Genomic DNA, 25101 nt, shown 5'->3' with positions numbered 1-25101 from the left:
ACTTATTACTTTTTATATCATATTACTCTTTGAATATTTCACTGGAAGTTAAAGTGTGTTCCTGGAAAGAATTTAAAGAAATTTTACTTGTTCCCAAAATAAGTTTTCTTAAACTTGCATTCTTTTATTGTATTGAATTTGAGTCAAAATATTTATTGTTGTGAATAAACACTTATTAAATTTCAGGATATTATTTATTTATTTAAAATATTTATATACTGCATATCAAAATTCCTATGTGGTTTAACAAAAGTGACATTCATAATAAACTTATAAAAAATACAATACATGAAAGACAGACAACGAAATAAGATAATAAAATAATAAAAGACTAAAAACAAAAATAATAACAATAAAATTGAACAAACTAATCTTAGGGACCACTCCAAAATACTGAGCCGTGAACATCATAAACTGTTCAATAGCTTTTCCAGCAACTATGCATTCATAAACGCCTGAGGAAATAAGTGTGCCTTAAGAAGCTTTCTAAATTTTGGTAATAAAACTTCCTCCTTTAAATTAAGGGGAAGGGAATTCCATAACAGTGGGCCCTGAACATAAAAAAGCATTTCCCTAGTCTCATTGAGGCTGGAGTCCATGTGGCTTTGTGCCTCCAGCCTGGAAAACCCTGCTCGGTCTCCCACATATGGTGTCAGGTCGGAGCTTTTTTTTCTCTCCTCGCTGGGTTCAGACATAAAACCCAAGCCTCCAAAGGACAATTGTGAAGTTTGTTGTATGACCTACCAAAGAAGTTGGAGGCAAAGCAGCGCTGCAGAGAAAAAGGTGTTTCCCCCTTTGTTGCATGTGTACTCTCACAAACGGGCCGATACAGTAAAAGTCGTGGGAGAGCGGACAATTTAATATCGGCCCACATGCAAATGAGGGCCCGCGTTAAAAAGAGGCGCTAGGGACACTAGCGCGTCCCTAGCGCCTCTTTTTTGACAGGAGTGGCGGCTGTCAGTGGGTTTGATAGCCGATGCTCAATTTTACCGGTGTCGGTTCTCAAACCCGCTGACAGCCACGGGCTCGGAAACCGGACGCAGGCAAAATTGAGCGTCCGGTTTTCAAGCTGCGGGCCAATTTAAAAAATTTTTTTTAATTTTTTAATTATTTTTAACTTTTGGGACCTCCGACTTAATATCACCATGATATTAAGTCGGAGGGTGCACAGAAAAGTAGTTTTTACTGCTTTTCTGTACACTTTCTCGGTGCCGGCAGAAATTAACGCCTACCTTTGGGTAGGCGCTAATTTCTGAAAGTAAAATATGCGGCTTGGCTGCACATTTTACTTACTGAATCGCGAGGGAATAACTAATAGGGCCATCAACATGCATTTGCATGTTGCAGGCGTTATTACTTTCGGGGGGGGGGGGGGGGTGATGAACGCGTGTTTGACGCGCTATTACCCCTTACTGAATAAGGGGTACTGTACTGTATCAGCCTGAAAGGGAGAGAGCTCTGTGGGCAGAACCCTGCTGGGGCAGGGAGAGGCCTGAGTGCAGGACTAGTTGGAGAACATAAGAGTATAAGCCCAGCTGGGTTCAGGAGGCCCCTGCATCTCCAGGAGAGGCAGCTCCTGTAAATCTATGCTGACCCAAAGCCCAGGGAGTGGGGAGTATCCTGCAAAGGTAGGCAGTCATTCTGTTGTGTTGAAATGCTGTAACTTAAAAGTTTTACCTGCATTATAGAAAAGGCTGGAATCCATGTGGCTTTGTGCTTCCAGCCTCGGAAGCACCGCTCAGTCTCCCACAAGGGGCGTATCTACTAGGCCAGGGGTGGGCAATTCCGGTCCTCGAGGGCTGCAAACCGGTTGGGTTTTCAGGATATCCCTAATGAATATGCATGAAAACAATTTACATATGACTGAGGCAGAGTGCATGCAAATCTCTCTCATGCATATTCATTAGGGATATCCTGAAAACCCGACCGGTTTGCAGCCCTCGAGGACTGGAATTGCCCATCCCTGTGCTAGGCCTTTGTATAGTGTGTTGCGGTAGTCCAACCATGTGGTTATTGTGGCATGCACCATTGTTTGTAGGTTTGTCTTCTCAATGAGCGGGCAAAGTCTTTGTAAATTTCTGAATAGAAAATGGTAGCTCTTTATTGTCTCTTGGATTTGCGGGAACATGGTGAGATCAGAGTCGAGTAAGAAGACTCCAATGATTTTGACTTGAGTTTTTATTTATAACTGCATGCTTCAACATTTTGCAGCAGGATACAATAAAAACAGTCATAAAAACTATTACATCAAGCATACACACCAGCATGACATAGTCAGTTTATTTACATTAAATACATGTAATCACATACAGCAGGAGTTTACAGTTTACAAAGAGGATGTTCAGGTCTGGGACTTGTCTATTTGTTTTATGCCCAAATAATCTCAGTTGTTTAGGGATTCAGATGGAGTTTGTTTTTTGTCCATTCTTGGATGGCTGTACGACACATGATGAGCTTATTTATGGCTGTTGGCATGTCTGGGTCCATTAGTAACACAAGCTGGACATCATTTGCATAGATATAGGCTTTAATGGTAGATAAATGGATCAGCTATGCCAGTGGTATAAAGTATATATTGAATAAAACTGGTGATAATACACAGTGTTAGGAGACCCCCACAGTCTAACATTTGGGGTGCTGACATGTCAGCGAAATGTACAATTTTTTTGCCTGTCTGTCAGAAGGGAACTGAACCAGGTGAGGACCTTGCCACTTAGTCCAACTTCTACTAGTCAAGAGAACAGGATGTTATGATCTATGGTGTCAAACATTGCAGAGAAGTCTAATAGCACCAGTACTGATGCTTGGCTTTTATTACGATAAGCCTTACAAAATGACCCCCTTAATTAGTGAGGGATCAGACTATGAGAGTTGTGTTATCTTAATGCCGTGTACTTGGTGTTCCGGGTTTCCACTCCCATGTGGAAGACTAGATCTAGTGTATGTCTCCTTTCTTGTATGCGGGGTTTGTCTGAAATACTGTCCTTATCCTCTTGCAACCAGGAAATATCAACCTGTCAGATGATTGCCTTACTCTTTCTCATGCATGGCTTATTATATTTTCCTCGGTTTCCTCTTTTACATATTTTTGACATAGCATTTGACATCTAAACATTATACAGTCCTGCTTATAAACACGTTTGTTAGTTGTCCCCCTCACCATTGTATTTGTATTTTACAAAAATTCTGCAGGAGCCCACTGTAATACCCAGAAACTGCTTCATTTTGTTGTAAGCTTTGTATGTTAACACCTGACTAATGTATATTTTATTAACCTACACTTGTGATGGGGTGCAATTGTCTGTAAAATATTGGTGAATTTTTCCTACTATTTATGTGTTTTTTGAGGGGGGGGAGTTACTATAGTTGAAAAAGAATGCACTTCAAAGGCAATAAATTCTGTTCACTGTAGTTTGCGTTTTTGTGTGCTTCTCTTCCCCTATAATTTTGAAATGGCTGGACTTAGCGTCACCAAACTATGGGGGTCATTTTCTATGCGGATCGCAAGCGATAAGGGACGTTTCACATGCGAAAAGTCCCTTAATCGCGTGCAATACCAAGATCGGGGCGGCGTCAGCCCCGGAAGAGGAGGAGTCGGGGCGGCACCAGGGCTGACGCCACGAAGACTTCGCCGACAGCGAAAGGTACGCCTCTTTATCGCTGCCAATATTGCGCCGAATAACTACACCTTTTATGGTGTAGTTATTCGGCACGACGCCGGCAGCGATCACACCGCGGAGGTGCGCTCGCTGCCGGCTATCACAGGACCGCCCCCCGCTTCGCCCCCCTGCCCCCCGTTAGCGTGCGATTCAGGGATCCCTGCGACGTTGGTAAATCTAGGCCTTTGTATGCAAATAGGTTCATGGAGGGACATCAGACTTTTCCACTTTTCAAAGCGGGTGAATGATTTGGGCAGGGGGATGTAGGAGGGGCGCAGAGTTGACAGTGGCCAGATGGGGCCAGTAGAACCAAGGCGATCTCGAGTGTCATATTTTCTGTTGTTTTAAATATTTGAAATGCAGCGGTTTATGCACCGTGCCAGTCATTATTCAAGAGGGTGGGCTCCAATCCAGCTTTTGCAATGCTTTGCTTCAAGTTTGCCTGCCGAGTTAACATCAAAGTTGCAGGCAAAATAAAACATTGCTTCTGGAAATCCCTTAAAGGACAAGGGCCTACTCGCCTGTGTAAATTGAATTGGTTTCCTGTGGTGATGAAGGCAAAGTTTAAGTTGCTAACTTTGGTATTTCAGTCTATGAGAGTTATGAGCCCCTGGTATTTGGCAAGTAGTTGAGCTGGCATAAGCCAGGAAGGGCACTGAGATCGAGGGGGGAGGGGGAGCTTGTTGGAAGTTCCCACGGTGCAGAAGGTGTGTCAGGCATGTTGTAGGACGTGGGCTTTTTCAGCAGCGGCCCCCCTCGCTGTGGAAAAGCTTCCCGTTGAACATATGCCTGCAGACCAACTACTTGGTCTTCTGAAAAAAAGAGTGAAGTCTTGTTTTTTCCCGGTAGACTGACATAGTTGTTGTTAAATCTGCAAAATGACTCAATAATTCTGGCACAGGTAGTGGGATTTTTGTTTCTTGGACTGTAATTTGCTAGTCCATTTGATTGTTTTTGTTTTGGTTTTTTTTAACAGGTGGCTCTGGGCAGTGGATTATATCTAGCAGATTGCCCTTGGGTCCATGGTGTGTTTCATGAATTGTTATAATTTGGTTTGACATATCGAGCCCTAAATTGAAATTCTTGTTGTTTACTGCTTCAAACTTTCTTGTGATTGGGGTGATGGTGTATCAGAACTTTTAAATAAATAAATAATTGTCAGATTCGTGTTTCTGGATGCCAATCTCTGTGTCTAATTTATGAACAAAACGCTGATTGTGGATTATGATCCACAAGCTACAACCTGCTGAATAGTACCCAGATCTCTCCCTTGCTTTGGATTATGTTTGAGCTAAAAGCCATCATTGGTTTCCATATTTGTTTATTGTGCTGTACAAAAGCATATTAAAGTAATGAAAGAAGCGTATTTGATAAGGGAAATTGCATACCTCCTATGTATATTCTCAAAGGTTTATTTTGTGCAGTTTATTTGACATCAGTATTTCCTATGACGCTTGATTTACATTTTATAGTTTGCTCTACCCTTACTTGTCAGCTGCTACAAATTTCCAAAAGCATGTGCGCAGCAAACAAGACGTATTTACTATATCTGTGATGCCCTTTTTAAGAGATCCGTTTGTAAGTGACTCTAAGCAGAGCTTTTTCCATCGCGGGCCCACAATTTTGGAATACTCTTCCTCTAGAACTGAAGCAGGAAACTGAAAATTATTATTTTTTTAGAAAGCAATCTGAAGGCCTTCCTAGTCAAGGAAGTCTTCAACATTTTCAACTGACTGAAACCACTGTTTTTAATTAATTGTAGATATTGATGGTTATTAATGGTCTGTTTGTTTTATTGTGTTTATGTACCTCATTGTCTAATGTGAATCGGTGAGATGCACTTTTATTGAGAGAAGACAGAATATAAATATTTTAAATAAACAAATACTGTGAGATTCTTGCTTGTACCAAGGGGGGTCTAAGTTTCCTTATTTAAATATCTTGCCAAAATTAAGCAGTCACTCAGCCAGTGGATTCTATATATATAGATATATAGCACAGTAGAACATAGTTTAAGGCTGTCACAGTTAACATTTATAGTAAAATTTTAAAAAGTAGGTTATAGTTACAATAGTTTCACAAAGCTGTCGACCTGCTGTGCTGCTGCTGAGTAGATTTTTATAACATTCTCATATTTCCGAACGAGAGTGAATGTCTTCCTTGTAGGGTGTTGCTCTTCCTGTCTTGAGAGGCATGCTTCAATAACCATTTTCTCTGTCTGAACTTTTTGCACTGGTGTATACCTGACTGGATTCTAACTTCTAAATCATGTGGCGAAAACTTTCTTTGGCCTTTGAAATCTCCAGTTACAAAGTTTACAAGGTGTCACATTTCACAGCCACTTAAATTGCTTTCATGCTTAACATGATCATGTGTCTCACTTCACCCCAAGTAAACGTGGTCTCTGCAGGTCAAATATCATTAAATAAAAACGAATTGTTGCAAAACCAGATATTCAGAATGTATTCATTGCATAAAAAGTTTGGAACATCTCTCAAAACATATGTGAATGACGAGAAGCCACCATGGACACACCATTGCCCTTCACGCCTTCCATGCCTACAAAAAGACTGATTTATTAGAAAAAGTATGTCCTTTTTTTTTTTTGAATACCTGGAGTCCTCAGATTAGAACAGGGAAGAATAATTCCAGACTGAAATGTTCCAACAGCCCATTCATGACAATGGGAGTTATTCTGACATTCCTAAGTTCCTTTGTAACTTTGGGAACATTTGTGAACCTTCATCTTTAAAACCCTCATCTTGTATTCTAACCAAACATAGCACCCAAAAATTGCTGCAAATACTTTTTCCAGCTTAACAAAAATTGCCTGTGTAAAAAATGTTTTCTAAAGAGTCAATACAACTTTTTCAGGTTCACCTTTTGAAAATGGCATTTGGTTTCTCCAACAGTATTCTATAGAACATTCAGGGCATCTTTTATACTATTCAAAGTCCGTTATTCCATTTATTCGCCCCTTTGTTCCCCTCGTCTCTGATACTCATTCAGTCACACTTCGCACTGGTACAGTTGAATTCGATATACTTTCAGTGTGGTTACAAAGCCATGAGCATGTTTCCAACTACCATAAATCCATGGGACTGTGTGTCTAGATATCAAAAGTACACATCCACTATTGTGACACTGGATCGGTAAAGTATGATTTGTCTGCACTGAGTGCTCACAGCACTAAAACACACGTTCATATCTGTCACACAAACCACACACGAAAATATCACTTTCCTCTCTTTCACACTACATAAGCAACTTCTCCACTTAAAGGAGTTTACTTATCTTATCTTTTTCATACACATTACAGTATAAAATCTACATGCTTGAACAGAGTATAGAAAACTAAAAAAAATTGAGAAAATCTGATATATCCCCCTAAATAAGTTATAAATATAGATAAAACTTGGAGAAATAAAAAAAATAGTAAATTAATGACAAACTCCTGTATTCTACAACCTGCATTTCTTGTTTCCACTTTTTATTGTATTCGTTATTACAGTATCTTTTCTTTATTTATTGCTTTTTTTTTTTTTTTGGTTAACTCGTTTTAAAGGCATTCAGACATGTGGTCTGACAAATTCAGGACACGGCTCTCCCATTCACCGTTGTTTTTTAATCATAGCCCAAAACCCATTATTCTTTATATGTGAGCAAACACCTTTGTTATAATTATTTCAAAGGTTGTCACTTTCCTCTTTTCTTTTTCTATTTGTCGCAGCAGGAAATAAATGTGGGCATTTCACTGGTATTCCATGATAACATAAGGAATCTTTCCATATATTACCACGGCATTGGACAGTCCAGAGAATTTTCTTTCTGTTTTGAAAATCATTTAGGCCTGGATTCATCATTCTTCGCAGAACGATGAATCCTGTGAAAACAGGGGGCGGGCCTGCGAAAGCCCGCAGCCTTCGCACCACGGCGGCGCGCCGGCTGCCGGCTTTTGCACCGAATAGCACCAGCGTGAAAGGTGGTGCTATTCGGTGCGCTACTGCCGGCGATAATGTTAGTAACATTATCGCCGGCAGCAAAGCCACCGCCGACTCCGCCTCCTCCCATCCCCGTAATTTGTATTATATCGCATGCGAAAAGGCCCTGATGCACGCGATAAATCTTTAGAAAATAACCCTCTTATTTTGTGAATTTAAATGTGTGAGAAAGCTGCATTTGGGACAGTCTTTGAATTGGAATGTCGAAGTAAAATAGATTTAGGGCTATGATTAAAACCCAGCGGTGATTAAGAACGGGAGAGCTGTGTCCCGAATTTGTCAGACCGTAAAATGAGTTAATGAATAAAGGTAAAACAATAAATGTAGAAAAGATACTCTAATAAAGAATACAATAAGAAGTGAGAACATGAAATGCAGGTTGCTGAATGCAGGGACTTGTCGCTGTTTTACTATTTTTTTATTTATCCATGGTTTTTCTATGTATGTTCAGATACCAGAAATAATTTATAAAATAAACTGCATTCTCTCTCTTTCTTTCTTCTCCACTAAGGATGGTAAGGAGAGTGCAAGTCAGTCCCTCCTTTTGTCCGCTTCCACTTGCTGCCGGGAGCTCTACTGTCCTTGCAGCCATAGAAGCAGCAAGTCATATTGAGGTAAATTTTAAGCCTCGTGCGTGGGTGCACATGTGCACACATTTGCCGGCTCGTGCACATGGGCGCGGTGATTGGATAACATATGTGCATACATGTGCGCAGGATTTTATATTGATGAACGCATCTGCGCACAAATGGAGACTCGAGCACCTAAGTGGGAGGGATTTTAGTGGATGTGCACGCCGACGCAATTACCTGTTTCCCCAGTTCATTCCCAGTTCGCCCCAGTAAAGGATAGGACTTCCTAAATCTCCTAGCTAACTTGCCTCCCTTTTACCCTATTAGCCCCGACCCTTAAAACCCCGCTGACTAGCCTAGTTTTGTTTTTTTTTTTGTTACATGACTTACTCACCGTCCACAACTGAAGTAATGTTCACGGTAGGGGACCACGGCATGTACTAACTTCATTTTACAGACTTGGCCCATCCATGCCCCTCCCCTTTTGGGATATTTGTGATTTGTGTGCATAGCGGAAGATATGCGCATACCTGCACAGCACATGCCGGGCTGAGTCAGGCACGTATCTCCCGGCCTTGGCACACATAGGGGATTTAAATTCAACCAGATTATTTTTAGCTGAAAATCATCAAATACCATAAGACTAGAAGTACTTAAACCCCAACATAGCACTTCCAAAGGGCATCTTAAGCACTGAGCTACAGAGAAGTAGAGAAAGCAGGCAGATGAGAGGACTGACTAAGAAAAAAAAGAGGAACGGAGAAAAGAATACTAGAAGAGAATTGGCACATCTGTAAAAGCTGCAACACTATATAACACTACATAACACTATATAACGAGTGACATCCAACCATATGGCAAAGAGGGGAAAGAAAGCTAATAATACTTTGACCAACACAGGCACACGTACAACACCAAATGGCAGACTGAAATCCCCTCTTCAGCCCCTCCACAACAGTCCATGTCAAAAATGCATTACACTCCCAAATCCTAGCACAGCGTGCCTGCTTCATAGGAGGCAGACACTGAAGGCCGGCCAGTGCTGTGTAACAACTTGGCTGGAATTTCTTGTGTGACATGCACTTTTTGTTTTAAGTTTTATTATTTTGTATTTCATAGCTGTGGTAGCACAGTAAACCGCTCTGATGGTTTTGTCAATCGAAGTGTAGTATATCAAATAAAATAATAACAATTTACAGGAACCGTGCTGCCAGATGAGCATGTTCAATAACAGCATGTAAAATCGCATGTGCAGACATGAAAATACTCAGAGCAACAGGAAAAACGTCAACTCAGCATTTGTAGATTAGCCAGGCAAGCATATACAGATAGGACACATTTACTATACATATTACCCCCTCCCCTTCTCTTACAGCCTGAGATCAGATCTAAAAAGTGACAGAGGAATAGTTCAGCGCTAGGCAGAAGGTCCTATGGGTTTCAGTGGCAGCTCTGGAGCAGCGCTTACAGATGGGGAGCAATCTTGGCCCCTCTACAATCAGCCTGGCAGGTCCTGTGGTACTTTTTTCAGCCGTCAATCAGGCAACAGGAGAAGGTGCATGGGTGTAGCTTGAGGACCCAATATGTGACTGCAGGTGTCAGAGCGGCAGAGGAATTCAAAAAGCTGTTGTCCATGATGGGATGCTGGATTTTTATAAGGATAGCCAATGTGAGAAAACTTGCTACCCACTTGGCCTAGCTAAGGTTAATCGGTGTGCGATGTACATGTCCGTAGCTCTGCAAGTGAGCATCTTATTTTATGAATGTTGTAGGAGATGCTAAGTCTCAAACAGGTGACAGTTTGGTCTCAGATTAGATCTGGACAAGCAGACTAGACAGGTTGCCTGAAAAACAACTTCTTCCAGAATCCTAGCATTAGCAGCGAGTCCTCTGTCTGCAGATGTCAGAATAGTTTTGAATGCCTGCATTCCTCTAATGCATCCAGCACACTTGCACAGTATTTGAGAAACGAAAGATGCAAAGGGCTTCAGTGAGAAACTTCATTGATACATGAGCCCGGAAATGACTGTGGTGTTGAAGTCAGATGGTTGCTTGTTCTCCTACTCTACAGCCCCAAGTTGGATTGTTTCCTCTCTACCGTGCAGTTCCCAGATGTCCTTGCATGCCATCCATGAGGCAGAATGTAGAAAAAGCGTCCCAGTTTTGGATTAAACATATTTGGTGTTTGTGAAGAGAATGATCAGTGTTACTCACAAGGGAGTGAGGGCAAGGCCAAGTGCACTGCAGTTTAGACTTATATAGACCATTCTTTGTAAAAATATTTTTTCCACTTTACATTACATTTCTATTTTTCTTCAAATCCTCTGCGGTTCCTCTGCAGTTGGAGTGTTCAAAGTGCTTTTGAAGAGATTCAAAGGAACATATAAGATGCTGGAGACTCAGTCTGCTTATTTGATCTGCCTACTGTGCTGCCATAGGCTCTATTTTATCTTACTTATTTATTTATTTATTTATTTATTTTATATTCCGCTTTTTGGCATTCCAAAGCGGATTACATTCAGGTAGGGAACTTAGAGATGTCCTGGCAGCTCAGCTGGCTGACCTTTTCAATGCTTCTTTAGAGTCTGGAGTAGTTCCGGAGGACTGGAAAAGGGCGGATGTGGTTCCTCTCCATAAAAGAGGAAGTAAGGAGGAGGCTGGGAACTACAGGCCAGTTAGTCAGACCTCTGTGGTGAGCAGGCCAATGGAATCACTGCTAAAACAGAGGATAGTGCAATTTTTGGAATCCAATGGATTACAAGATCCGAGGCAGCATGGTTTTACCAGACATAAAACTTGTCAAGGTGAATCTGATCAATTGTTTTGATTGGGTGACCAGTGTGTTGGATCAAGGAAGAGCGCAAGGCCTTTGACATGGCTCCACCCAGAAGAATTATAAATAAATTGTGTGCCCTTGGTATGGATCCTAGATTGCCTGGTCACCCCCCTCCTCAGAGAAAACTCCATCGTCTAATAACTTTTGTTGCCTCGCAGTCATCCAGTTTCTAACCCAGTCAGTCACTCTAGGTCCCACAGCAAGGGCTTTCAAGTTATTTATAAATCTCCTATGTGGAACCGTGTCAAAGGCCTTGTTGAAATCCAAGTACAATACATCTAGCCCTCTCTTGGTCCAACTCTGTGGTCTCCGAATCAAAGAAACTGATCAGATTCGACTGACAAGATTTACCTCTGGTAAAACCATGCTGCCTCGGATCTTGCAATCTATTGGATTCCAAAAACTGCACTATTCTCTGCATTATCCTGTCAGGATTTGTACTATCTGGTTGTCAGATTTGTAAATAAGGTGAGCATGGTAAAAATGCCAGGTGACAAGGTGGCTCATCCGATTGGGGGAGGGGTGGGGGGCCAGACATAGAAGTGCACAGAATGTATTCAAGAAGAGCAATGTTTACGAGTCTTAGGTTTTATGGCTGTGGTGACAGAGATGGTACCATGGGCCAGATTTCACATGGCAGCCTTGCAAGCTCCAGTGTATTCGGTGTTCCCAAGAAGTTGTTCAGTCTGAGACCCAGTAGAGCAAGAGTGTCAGTCTCAAAGGGAAAGAATACCGTCAAGGGATAACTGGATGTTTGTCTCAACAGAGATGCCTTCTCTGATGGGACTTTTGGCTGTAGAAGTTTAGTCTGTGGAAGAAAAAAGGTTATAGATTATATTCCAGATAGTAATCTGGAAACATGAGTGGTGTGACATGTTTTACTTGCCTTCCACCAAAGGATTATGCCCATGGTAGCTGCATAAAATCACAGTTTTATAAAAGCGCTGTTCAAGAAAAGGGGTTTGAGGTGTCCTTTTATGATAATTGGGTCTTTTTAAATTGGAAGACAATCTATTCTGTTTATCAGCAGTCCATGTGGATGATGATTGTCTGTTGAGCTAGCAAGTGTTACAGTACCCTACGTGATCCATACTGACTGAAGAGATGAACAGAAAGAGAATTAGCGAGTAAAAGACATTTCTCATCCATATGCTGGTGACAATGGCATGAAGGCACCTCAGCAGGCCTTATAAGTAATGAAGACTAATAGAAAGTGGGACCCCTTCTTAAAAAAAACAAAACCCATTTCCATTTTTTCCAAAGTATTCAGGACCCCTGAGGTGCATTTTTTAAAAATAGAATTTAATATTTTGGATTTGGAGTTTAGATTTCATTAATTTACCTTTCTAAATTTGAGCTCAAGGCAAGTCACAAATTCAGGTACAGTAGGTAGGTCCCTGCCCCAGAGAGTTTGCACTGCTAAATTGCAGAGGGTTTTTCTCCAACAGTTTTTCTAACTCTTGAATTTGGGTGACTCAGACCCAAAGTCCTTAATGGGCAGTGCTGAAATCCAAGAACAGCTTTCCGTGCAGTAATCTTACTTTCATTCTGCTAGAAGCATAAATGACTGTAAGGTTTTTTCCCCCTCCTGTTGTTTCACATGTGTATTACCGCTTGTTCTGACGCCTGCTGCCAGAAGGAAATTGCTGACATGAAATAACCTAATCAGAGAAAAGGAGGTACTTAGGTCATCAAGGCAGGGAAAACAATTTGCTCTCCTGTCAGACTTCCAGTAACATGTTTTGTTTTTGTGCTGTCTTGGGCAGCTGTTCCTAGTTTATATCTGAGCAACGATTTGTAGTCAGAACAAAGGTTTGCTAAATATACATTGAATGATGATAAAAATCCTTTTTCCAGCAGTAAGCAACTCAGGTCCTTGAGTGCTGCAGACAGTCTGCTGTTCAGGATATCCATCGTGAATCTGCATGAGGTAGATTTGCCTGCACTCCCTCCATTGCGTGCAGTTCTATCTCATGCATATTCATTGTGGACATCCTGAAAACCAGGCCTGTTTGTAGCTTTGAAGGACCAAAATTGCCCACCCCTGCACTACTCTTCAGTGAGTGCCTCTATGTTCCAGCTCTCCATTTCCACCCACCAGGTTCGGCTTATCCCGCTCTGCAGAACATCTGGGTGAGACTTCTTGAGCATATTGGCACCTTGCTGGACTTCAGTGCCATCTCTTCCTGCACAATTACCATCTATCTACAGCAGTACAATAAAGCTTTTCATCTCCAGTGTCTGCTATCTGAGTCTAGCCTATCACTGTGGTTCCCCACAGGGCCCCTCCCCATGGGAGGAGTCATCGCCACTGCGACTAAGAGTCCACACTATGCCTCAAACCCAACACTTGCAAGATGCAGCAAAAGAGAGCAAGTCCCCCACAACATAGAAAATGCCAGTATAAATGCTTAACCACATGTCCTTTTAAATACACACCTTCTGACTTCAAATGAACCAATCTTTAATTTAAAGCACCAATCAGAACCATGCAGTGTCACTTCTTACAAAAAAACACCCCATTCAGTTTTATTGCTGAGACCATTTGGACATAAGGACTCCAATTTAAATATCCAATGTTGTTCCTGCTGAAGTAAAAAGCAGTTGATGTTACCCCGAATGTGAATTGTATTTTTTGTATAACTAAGAGCCTCAAATCCATGAATTTATTGACCAGCAGCAACCCAGTGAGCTGTTAATGGAGCCTCCGCGCGACCACAACGAATCGAACTACAATGTTCAATAATTCTAATTCTTATGGCGCTCATAGTTTTACCAAAAATCGTCAAATCTTGTGCAAATGAAGGCAAATAATAATATGACAGAAGACATTGATACATTATCATTCAAACTCAAAATTCCAGAGAATATGTAGCTATTATAATTGTAATTATTGTATAAGGACTGTCATACCACCCCACGGATACTGGGACAAATTCTTATCTCTTCCAATTTTTTCACCGCTCGAGGTATGCTTTAATCATTGGTCCAATGTATGAGCAATTTTCCACGTTTTATATTTTTTAAAGATTTTTTAATATTTAATAAAAAAAACTAGATACTTTCCCATTCGGCAAAGCCCGACATGATACCATGTTTCGCAACCGCTGCCTCAGGGGCTGCCATTATGGTTCTCGTATGGTGAAAGGAATCCGTATCTCAGAATTTACTAGTAGCAATTCTAGCATATAATTTAAATGGAAAGCACAGAAAGCTATTTCAGGATGCTGTTAGTCAGATTTAGTTTTACCAACATAAATAAGGTTGCAAGGACAAATAATAATATAAATGACTTGAGAAGAAGCACACGTGATGTGAGATTGCAAAGGAAACACTTGCTTTGAAATCGGATGGACAAACTTCGTAATATTCAAAGACACCACAACTTTGCTGTGACCCGTTTCTCTGAGGAGACCCCCGCATTGCAAACCAGGATGAAATAAGAATATCATGTAGATTCCGTGAGCGTTTATGAGCAAACAGGGGCGTCTTATCAAAGAAAGGGAAGAGAGACTGTACTAAAGGCCAATATTTTCTAAAAATAATGTTAGCAATCTGCCAAGACACATTACTATAAGGCAGAACACAAACAATGCGATCTGAAAATGAAGGCCCCAAATTATATATAGGGCCCATTTATATGCCTAGGTATCACTTGGAAAAGGTAGCCACGATGTAAAAAACGATTAAACATAATCTTTACTTTGCCTTTAAACTCCTGCTTAGTAGAACAAAGTCACTGCAAATGAAAAAATTGCCCGATTGGAATATTATTTTATAGATGCGGAGGGTAAAAACTATTATAATGCAAAAGATTATTTCTGTCAGTGGGCTTAGTGAACAATGTAGTGGAGAGACTCTCCCCATATTTAATAACCCACATATCCAGAACGGAAACCTTATGGGGAATCAATCTGATATGTAAAAGTAAGGTTTGGATCACAATTATTGAGATATGAAAAAAAAAGTCATAAACTCAGATCTTAAACCACACCAAATGCAAAACACGTCATTAGTGTAGCGCACCCACAACAATTTATTCTTCCAAAAAGATGGAGAATAAACAAACTGATCTTCAAAAACAGAGACACAAAGGCATGCTAGATCTGGGGCCATCGTGGCCCCCATTGCAGTGCCTTTAATTTGTTTATATATGTCTCCATCAAACTCAAAAAAAATTTTAAGTGAAAGCAATTGTAGCTAAGTCTACTAAAAAAGAAGTAGGGACCGACATGGAAAATCACGATTATTTAAAGTTCGTTCAGCAACTTCCAATGCTTCCTGCTGTGGTATATTAGAATAAAGAGAATTAATGTCCATACTAACCAACCAGTATTCCATTGCAGGAATGCATACAGAATCCAAACGTTGCAAAAAATGTGTGGAATCACGAACAAAAGATGGAATAACCAAAATAAATGGCTGTAAAAAATGATCAACAAAAATAGATAACTGTTCCAGAATCAAATTAAGCCCTGATACAATAGGACGCCGTGGAGTAAGAAAGTCACTAACTTCAGCCTCATGAACCAAACAACAAATCTCAAGTTTCAAGCGAGGGGTCGGATCTTGAGTCAGTTTCTGATAATATGCCTGATCAGACAACTGTCTATGAATCTTAGCTACATAATCATCAGTATTCCTAATAACAATGCAGCCATCCTGCACCATTTTCCCTTTTGGGAATCATTTTGATATATTCTATGTAAGAATTTAAAGTGGGTTAATCTGAGAATGTCTTTTTAGTGTTAGCAAATACTTCCAGCCATCCTCCTCGAACAGTTGCACACCCTCTGAATTCCATTTATTTGTTTATTCATTCATTCATTCATTCATTCATTCTTATTAACTGCTGATTTGGGGAATCCCTGAATGGTGCGGTACAACAAATTTAAACAAATCCATATACAACTCAATGTACGGGGCCGTTCCTTTCCTTTGTTCAGCACATCATGAAAATTTGAAAGAAACATTTATTTGGATCGCCTTGTATGACAAACTCAGGTAAAGCAGTCACAGCTCTTTACTAAAGATATTTGAAAAAATAAGTAGGAGGATTGTCAAAATACTTTTGGATTTCAGTGAAGGTTTAAAACAGATTATAATTGTGCCAGTGTATATCTGTCTATATTTTTCTGTAGTGCAAAACCCTTCAGATTAACCAAATCTGGAATCACTTTGTTCTTCCACAGCAGGGCTCTGCTTTGTTAACCAATTTCGGTAATACCTTCCCATAAAACGTGACCTTTTCCTCACGCTGTAACTGCAAAGCTATAGTTGGAGTAAGTGTGCATTCATTTGTATTTTCTTTATCAGGTAACTCATTTAGTAAATGAGGTGAAGCTAGCCAATTTTCCAAATGTATTTGTTGTTACTGTGGAATCATTGCTAAAACCTGCAATAATTACGCAGACCAACAACGCAACACAAAATTAGCTAAATCTAAACCCACTTCCCTCCAAAATTTCAGTAATGTAACTAGACTGAGACCAGGGCACGCACCATGAAACAAATAGTAATAGATTTAAAAGCAATTTTTTTAAATTTTACTTTTGCACAGTTAAGCTTTGAAATTTGTTGCCAGAAGATGTGGCCAAGGCTAGTAGCATAGCTGAACTCAAACAGGATTTGGGCAAGTTCCTGGAGGACCGGGTCCATTAACAGTAATTAGCCAGACAGACTTGGGAGTCACCGTCTGGGAGTGAGCTGCAGGCATAGGATCTGTCAGGTGTTTCCAGGTGTCCTCGATTAGCCGCTGTGGGAGACGAGGTGCCGGGCTCGATGGACCATTGCGTGCTGTTTTTGTATGGCAGGGAAAGGAAACTGTACGAGGGAGCTGTCTGAGGGGCTGTATACCTCGTAGTCTAGAGAGAATGGCACAAGGAGCTGCAGTAGGGAGGTGGAGATACGTGGTGGAGCGAGAGTTGTATGTGAGGCTGCTGTGGGAAAAGAAGGCCGTGTGAGGCACAGCTACTATTATAGGGGGAGAGGAGGCTCTCTGAAGGGCTACTGCTCTTGTTATATGATGGGACTGCTGATGTGATGGAGTATGGAAGAATGTTTTGGGGTTTTTTTTTGGGGGGGGGAGGGGGTAGGCTGAGACATGGGAAGCTCCTCCCCCACCCAAGCAAATCAGATGAACCCTACAAACATCACTGATCTAACAAAAGTTTGTATTAACAAATAAACTGAACGGCTTATGTAAGTATTTTACAGCCTGGGGTTTGTACATTTAGATTAAACATATATGCCCCTGCTTTCATGTGTTTGCAGTAACTGAAAAGTAAAATGCCTTTTTTATGTAAGACCAACATGCATCTGTGGCTTCAGCTGGTCTAAAGGAAGAAATGTTCTGGAAAGAAAATCAGAGTCTGAGGAGCAGAGGATGCCTTGGACTCTGTGGGATGAGTGCACTGGGAGGTTTCAGGTGTAAGCCTACCTGGGAAAACCCACAGAATACTGGCTGATTAAGAAAGTCTTTTGAAACTCACTAATGGAAGAGATTTCAGCTCCCTTAAAGATACCCGGGAGGGCCCAAGTGGAAGAATATGTGTCCTTAACAGCTTGCCTGTTTGGGGGAGAGGGGGAGAAGAGACTGCATTTGGATTTTTGTGACAATGTTGGACTCCCTTGCTGATGGAGCACTATCAAGTAGTATATCCTGTTGGACTTTGTTTTCCTGCCACCAGTTTTTTTTAGTAAAGAATTAAATTGGAACAATGCCTGTGGGACCGAGGAGTAGTTTGAGGTGTGCTTGATGAACTGGTGTACAGAAAAGCCCGCGAGTGAGCAAAACTCTATAAAGGGCCTTGAAAAGGCTGAACTTTTACCCCTGTGCAGAACCCTGGAAGGTCAAGGGGCCTTGCACAGTCCATGACCCTCCCTGCGCCCAAGAGGGCTACATTTATTTGATTAAATTCCTGACAAATCAAGTGATAAAGTCAGCTCCCTGGCAGTTGTTAATCAGTATGTGCATTGTCCTTTTGTGGCACTGAACACCAATTTCTCTTCAGTTTGCTCTTGCACTAATTACCACTCCTAGCTGTGTTCCTAGTCATAGAAAGCTTTTTCCTGTGCACACTGCACATCAATGTACATGTCCTCTTCTCGGGTCTTTGTCACAAGATGCTTAGCAGAACTCACAGATTCTCAGGAATCTGTCAGCAGCTGGAATGTGAATGCTTCCCTTACGGCCCCTGGGACTGGACTGGGACCATTGGCTCATCTCATCTAGGCCACCAGAGCTTAGCTGGGATTTGAACCTAGGGTTCCTTGAGCCATTCAGTCCCCTGATATCATTCTAGAATCTAGATAGTCTCCAATTTAAACCAAGGTAGAGGTAAAGTGAAAGGTCAAAATGTAGAGATGAACCCTTACAATATAAATGCTCAAAGCATACCATAGTTGATGCCCCCAGGCTCCCATGATTCTGAGAGAAACCCCATAATTAGCCTGTTGCCACATAATTTACAGCTTGCTACGTAATCATTAAACTTGAAGCTCCCCCTTGCAAATTCACTCATCTCAGGGAAACAAAAATACCTGTAGGACTTATTCAACTCCCTGCAAATAATTCTCTGCTTTATGCTCCAGCTGCTACCCTTCCATGTAGTTGGCAGGGATCAGAAGAGGAAGGGTGAGGCTGAGGCTGTGGCGGACAAGAGCTAGGCCAGGTTCCCCCCTTCCTGTTGTTCCCCACTCCCCTCCTATCTAGAAGGGAACAGGAGGGGAGGGGGTGAGGTTGAAATGGACAGAAATCAGACTTTTTTTGCATAATGAGAGATGTGAAACTTTATGCAAAGTTGCCACATAATTGCTACAGAACCTTGAAAAATCTGCCACAGGAAACTGGGGGCTGTAAGTTTCGGGCCGATACAGAAAAACCCACGGGAGAGCCGGCGAGGGCCCGCTCTTCCGATGTGCGCCCAGGCCACTCTCCTGAGCATGCGATTCAGTAAAAAAAAATATGTAAATGAGGGCCCGTGGTAAAAGGAGGCGCTAGAGACAATAGCGCATCCCTAGCGCCTCCTTTTTGACAGAAGCGGCAGCTGTCAGCGAGTTTGACCGCCGATACTCTATTTTTCCGGTGTCGGTTCTCAAATCCGCTGACAGCCACGGGTTCGGAAAACGGATGCTGGCAAAATTGAGTGTCCGTCTTCCAACCCGCAGGCAGATTTTACATTTTTTTTTACTTTTGGAGCCTCCGACTTAATATCGCTACGATATTAAGTCGGAGGGTGTACAGAAAAGCATTTCGGCCGGCACCGGGAAAGTGTACAGAAAAGCAGAAAAAACTGCTTTTCTGTACACTTTCCCGGTGCCGGCCGAAATTAACTCCTGCCTTTGGCAGGCATTAATTTCTGAGAGTAAAATGTGCGGCTTGGCTGCACATTTTACTTTCTGGATCGCGCGGGAATAACCTATAGGCCCATCAACATGCATTTGCATGTTGCGGGCGCGTTTCAGGGGGGGTGGCCACACATTTTCGATGCGCTATTACCCCTTACTGTAAGGGGTAAAAATAGCGAGTCAAAAATGTGCAGCCAAACGTGGGCTAACAGTGCGCTCTGCCGGGACGCACTTTACTGTATCGGCCCGAAAGTGATTATTTACTAGAAATGTGCAAAGCCCGAACCTTTTGGTTCGGGCTTCGTTTCTGGCCTGCCATGGGTAATTTTGTATTTTCTGTGGTTCAGGCCTCTAAAATTCGGGGGACCTGAATTTCGGGTTAGTTTGCACTCCCCATTAGTGCACGCCAACCCGAAAACTGAATTTTCCCGAAATTTCGGGAAAATTTGGCTCAGTTTTTGTGTTCCCATTTCGTTGAAATTGCCTAATTCGTCCTAAACGATTGCACAGCCCTATTATTTACTATATACTTTCCTTGAAAGGAATGTATTTGTGTAATAAGTTCCTGATCTTTTTCTTGTGTTTAATTTTTTCAATTTGGATATGCTGTAGCTGCTGGCCCTTATATAATCCCAGCAAATTAGTTTTAAGTCCTAATGTAGCATTACATCATCCCTTCCATTCTTTCTTGGAGGGTTTCTGTCAGTATTTCTCATACTTATTCATCTAAGGCAGTCTGAGAAAGCTTTCAGAGAGTCGCAAAATTAACTGGCACCCTCGCTGCTTCATCTGCAAATTAAACAAGATGTGAAAATGCCCCACATTCTGCTTAACCATCGGGCAAGTGACCAGAGAGGAAAAATTGCCCAAGTTGACCCTTAGCCACAAAGTAAACAAACTGCAAAGGTGAGGGTTGCTCAGTATTGTGTTTGTTCTCTGCTGGAAGACTTTGAAATAAGCCTGTAAGTAGCATAGGGTTGCATAACCCTGCCCCTGGTCTCCGTTTCTGCATGCCATGCTATGCAATGCTCAGACCTTGTCCGAGATTTCACACCGCTACTCTTTACTGTGGCAGACGTTAGGTGTTAAACTAGAATCAGTGGCCATCGGGGGCAATTAATTGACATTTTTCTCAGCCTAGGCAACCCTGTTGAGCCATGCAACCTATATTTCATTCTTCTGTGTCTCTGCAAAAGTGATTAGCTTTCATAACATTAGATAACTTAGGACCTTCTTCACTAAGCACAGAATGGGCGAAAAGCCTTGGTGACCTTAGTGACCTGTTCCACTTATCCCTGGTTGCGTCAAGTGCTGCTTGCATGAATGAAAAATATGAACTCAGTTTTCCAGCTCTGGCTCGGCTAACAAGGGTGACATTTTTATTTGAATGGCATTTCAAATTACAACAGAATCCAGGCAATATTTTTTTCCTTTTTAAAAAATTGTTTTCCTGCAAAACCATGTATAGGAGCTGCTTGTTTGTTTAAAAAATCCAGTCTGTTACCATTTTATAGTTAAGAGTTTCAGGAATGTGGAGCCCCTGAAAATTGACTAGGAGCCTTAAAAGAGGGTTACCGTGGGGGCGGAGTTGGGGACATAGCATTGATTTTGCAGCTGGGTCTATGAATAGCAGCCCTAAATTTGCCAATCTATATTTAGGTACATTTTCATCTGAAAAGTCATGTGCCTGGACTAAAAATCCCCCCTGTATTTAGCTCCCTAAATGTTCGGCAACTAAATGAAGTGTTGAGTGTGTTTTGAAAATTGAGCAACTATGAACATAAAAACATCGAAGCATGAAGATAACCTTTTGGCTGACTGGTGAGCCGTAGAGTGGGTTACAGGAGATGAGGCCAGGGTGGAGAAATGAAATATGCACCTTAGGCAGCCCATGCAGAAAAATGTCAGCGCTCACAATCTGCAAAGACTGCACTGCCTGATAAAATATGGCAGGCAAGTTACTGCAGACTTCAGGTTTCTTCTGGTTGCATGTGCGTCTGTGGCAACCAATCAAAAATGTTTCTTTAAAGTTAAATTATAATTTTCACCTATCTAGCGTTGATTATCTCTACTGCTTCTTAGAGAGGTGCCCTGATGATTGCCATGAGCACAGCTGTTTCTGCAAGGGAGATGCATTTTCTTCCACTTATTTTTAATGCAGCTTCTTTTTTTATTATGATGTGTCTTTTTTTTATTTTATTATGATTTTTAAATACTTTGTAAACTGCTTTGGCTTGAATTTTCTTCAAGGAAGTCAGCGTATAAACATAACATAATTTGCTCTATGCATAAGGACTCTCCAGATCCGACTGCAGCCTTTGTAGGCCCTTGGCACTATTTACAGATAATAAAATACTATATTGGTACCGCAGTGCAAAATTGCATTGAAAGCATGCCACTGTGTGCCAGCACATCCACTTTTCACTTCTATCCCCCAGCTGCTAATGGGTTATACAAACATTATTGGACCCAGTGTTGATCCTTCTGACACTTGGCTTTCAACCATATCTTCCAGGATGGATAACCACTCAGTGTTTATACTCTGAAACTAATTTTTAACCCTTCTGCTTTTTTCTGATTGGGCCCCGTCATGTAATTGCTGTGCAGCCCAGCGCTGAATGATTTTGCAGACTTCAGCTGTATTGTGTTCCCATTTTGTTCTATGGGCAATAAAACCGGTCATGCAGTACTGCTGGTAGGCAGCGAGAGTTCAGAAGCAGTGCCACTGAGGTTTCTCCAGTTTCCTAAGAAATCGGCATTAGATGAAAGAGGATTTTAGGCTGTTCTGATTAAAGGCAACTATTACTATTTTGGAAGCTCATTAAAGGCAGGAGGCCATTATATGCCTAGCCCGATGTTTCCTTGCATGTAGTGTTGGCGATAGTGGTGGTTGCATCCTTCATGCACTGGCAGTGGTTTCAGATGCTTTTCATGCGTGAAATCAAAGGAAATAGAGTGACCACAGAAAGCAAAGTTCAGAATCTCTTCTGTTCTCTTGTGCTGTAAATTCTGTTCTCGCTTTATATTGTGGCTTTGTGCTCGTACAGAATTGTCCAACCTTTCACACATCAGGCACCACGAAACCAGAATTCACAGTGGCAGAGATTTCTCACCTTGGAGGAGTGGGAGACCCCCCCTCCAAAGAAAGAGTCAGCTATGTCCCCCTCCTTCTCTTCATACTCTCAGTCGCTCTGTCTCTGTCTCTCTCTATACCTTGCACCCTGTCTCCATCCGTCTCCCTCATTCTCTCTCTCTCTCTCTCTCTATCCTGCCCCTTCCCTTGTGCTGCTTTCTCTCCCACTCCCAGCACCAGTTTACCTCTCCCCACCTCCACCCCCATTGAGCCCCCATCACCTTTTTTGTAGGCCCATTTCTCTCTTTCTCCAAACATTCACTACCCAATGGCTTCCTTCCTCCCCCTCCCACCCACTGGATCTGCTCAGCATTTTTCTCTGTCCCCTTCTCTGACACTGCTCAGTATCCATCTTCACCCCGTAAATACCATACCCAGCGCCGCCGCCTTTCTCTCTTTCACTCTTTCCCTCTCTTTTCATCCCTCTCTTTCTCCTTCCCATCACTGCTCTGTTTACCCCACCTTCTCCTCCATCCCCAAGACTGAATTAAAAAACAATCTCCCTCCTACCAGTAGAGCTCCTGGGTCAGGCAGAGGGTCCCTCCTTTCAGGCAGAGCTTCCCTGCAACCCAGATGAGCACTGGCGGGGATTTTTCCCAGGTCCGACTCCGGTGAGGCAGTGGTGGGGACTCCGGGGTCCGGCTCCTGCAGCAGTGTGGAGCTCTGGCTCCTGTGGTGGCAGGCGGGCAAAGAGCTCCTAGCTCCTGCTTGTGACCATCTTCCCTCTTCCCAACAGCCAGCACGTGGAACCAAAGTGCTAAGTCCTACAATATCCAGCTGTGGCCCGGCTGCTGAGGAGGGGGCAGGGTCACTGTATGCAGGAGCTATAAACTCCGGAGGCAGGCAGCCATGCGTGTACCTGGTCCCAGAGAGGTCGACTGCAACTGATGAGCAGTTTCCCAGTGAGCTGCAGTCTACACAGTCGCGTGCATCTTGCAAGAGGCCAGTCAGCCACCCCCTGTCCTAGTGAGTCCTTAGAATACCACAGCACCTACTGTAATATGCTTTGTTTTGTTTTTTTTGTTTTTTTGCTTTCTTTGTTGCAGATGTCACTCTGAAGGTTCAAGTAAGCGATGCCAGTACTCATCAGCCAGTGACTGAAGCCTTCATTGAAATTTTTACCAACCAAATCTCCATTGCCTCTGGAACCTCAGGAGCCGATGGCACTGCCTTCATCAAGTTCCAGTATAAGCTAGGCAGTCACCTGATTGTTACTGCTACTAAACATGCCTACGTGCCAAATTCTGCGCCATGGAGACCCATAAGATTGCCTGGTAAGATACATCTCTCTTGCGAGCTTCAAAAATCAGAAAAGTATTTTAAGATGACTATACAAACTCATTTTACGTTATGTTGCTATTCTGTATTCGTAACGTTCTACATGCCCAGATTTTTTGTGTTCAGTTTTATTAAACGGTCATGGATTTTTAGTTTCCTGACTAAAAGATATTTATGCTGCCACCTAGTGGTCGAGGAGAGAAACTGCATTAGCTTTTAGTGTGCATTTTTGTCTTAATATAGAAATTTGTAACTTTTGCAATGATTGGAGCAAGAAGCAATGGGGTCGATTTTAAGACCCTCGCGTGCACGTCCATGTGCGTATGGTTCCTAGCGCATGCACAGGGCGTGGCTGTTTTATAACACACGCGTGTCGGCGTGTTTTAACATCCACCCGTGCAAGTGGGGGCAGATGGCCTTCTCTGCACACGGGAGTGGGGCTTCCCCAGTTCCCTATGGGGCAGATTTTAAAATCTGCGCGCGCGGGGTACATTTGTGCGCGCTACCCGGCGCATGTTATAAAATCCAGGGTCGGCGCGCGCAAGGGGGTGCACACTTGTGCACCTTGCGCGTGTCAAGCCCAAGGGGAGCCCCGATGGCTTTCCCCGTTCCCTCCAAGGCATCTCCTCGGAGGGAACTTTTCTGCCGTACCTAAAACCCCCCACGTTTTACTTATTTATGCCTGCCTCTGGCAGGCGTATCTTGCGCGTGCTGGCCAGCTGCCAGTGCGCCATCCCCCGGCACAGCCGCTGTGCCGGAGGCCTCGGTCTCGCCCCCGGACTGCCCCTGGATCAGCGCAACGCCCATGACCCCACCCCCTTCCCGCCCCTTTTTCAAAGCCCCGGGACATACGCGCATCCCAGGGCTTGCGCACACCGCTGAGCCTATGCAAAACAGGCTCGGCGCGCGCAGGAGCAGGTTTTCCGGGTTACGCACGTAAGTTACGTGCGTAACCCTTTGAAAATCTACCCCTATACCTGTACTTAACCTTCCTACCCTTTCCCCTCTCCTCCCTGACCTCTAACCCCTTCCTATCTACTTATGTTTTTATTATTTGATTGCTTACTGCTCCTCTGGAGCAGAAGTAATCTCCATGTGCCGGCTGGCTGCCGGCGTGCGCTTCCCCGGGACAGCGTTGATTGGCGCTGTCTTGGCCTGCACACCACGCCCCCCCCAGCCCGCCCCTTTCTTTGGGCCTGGCACTTCTGCACATAACAGGGGTTACGCGTGTGGCCGGGCCCTTCCGAAAATGCGTGAGATGTGCCCAAGGCCT

The 25101-nt window shown here is 42.8% G+C and overlaps 1 protein-coding gene across 2 annotated transcripts in view; it reads left to right on the top strand.

Moving 5' to 3' along the window:
* Positions 1–25101, top strand: part of FAM171A1 (family with sequence similarity 171 member A1) — a 285910-nt gene that overhangs the window by 84374 nt on the left and 176435 nt on the right. For both annotated transcript variants that reach the window (XM_029588819.1, XM_029588820.1), the window contains exon 2: positions 23597–23824. In XM_029588819.1, the coding sequence (XP_029444679.1) occupies positions 23597–23824 (228 nt within the window). The remainder of the gene's footprint in view (positions 1–23596; positions 23825–25101) is intronic.

This window comes from Rhinatrema bivittatum, chromosome 2, assembly GCF_901001135.1.
Source record: "Rhinatrema bivittatum chromosome 2, aRhiBiv1.1, whole genome shotgun sequence".
Taxonomy (NCBI): domain Eukaryota; kingdom Metazoa; phylum Chordata; class Amphibia; order Gymnophiona; family Rhinatrematidae; genus Rhinatrema; species Rhinatrema bivittatum.
The sequence above is the reverse complement of the archived record's forward strand: the minus strand, read 5'-3'. Positions and strand labels throughout refer to the sequence as shown.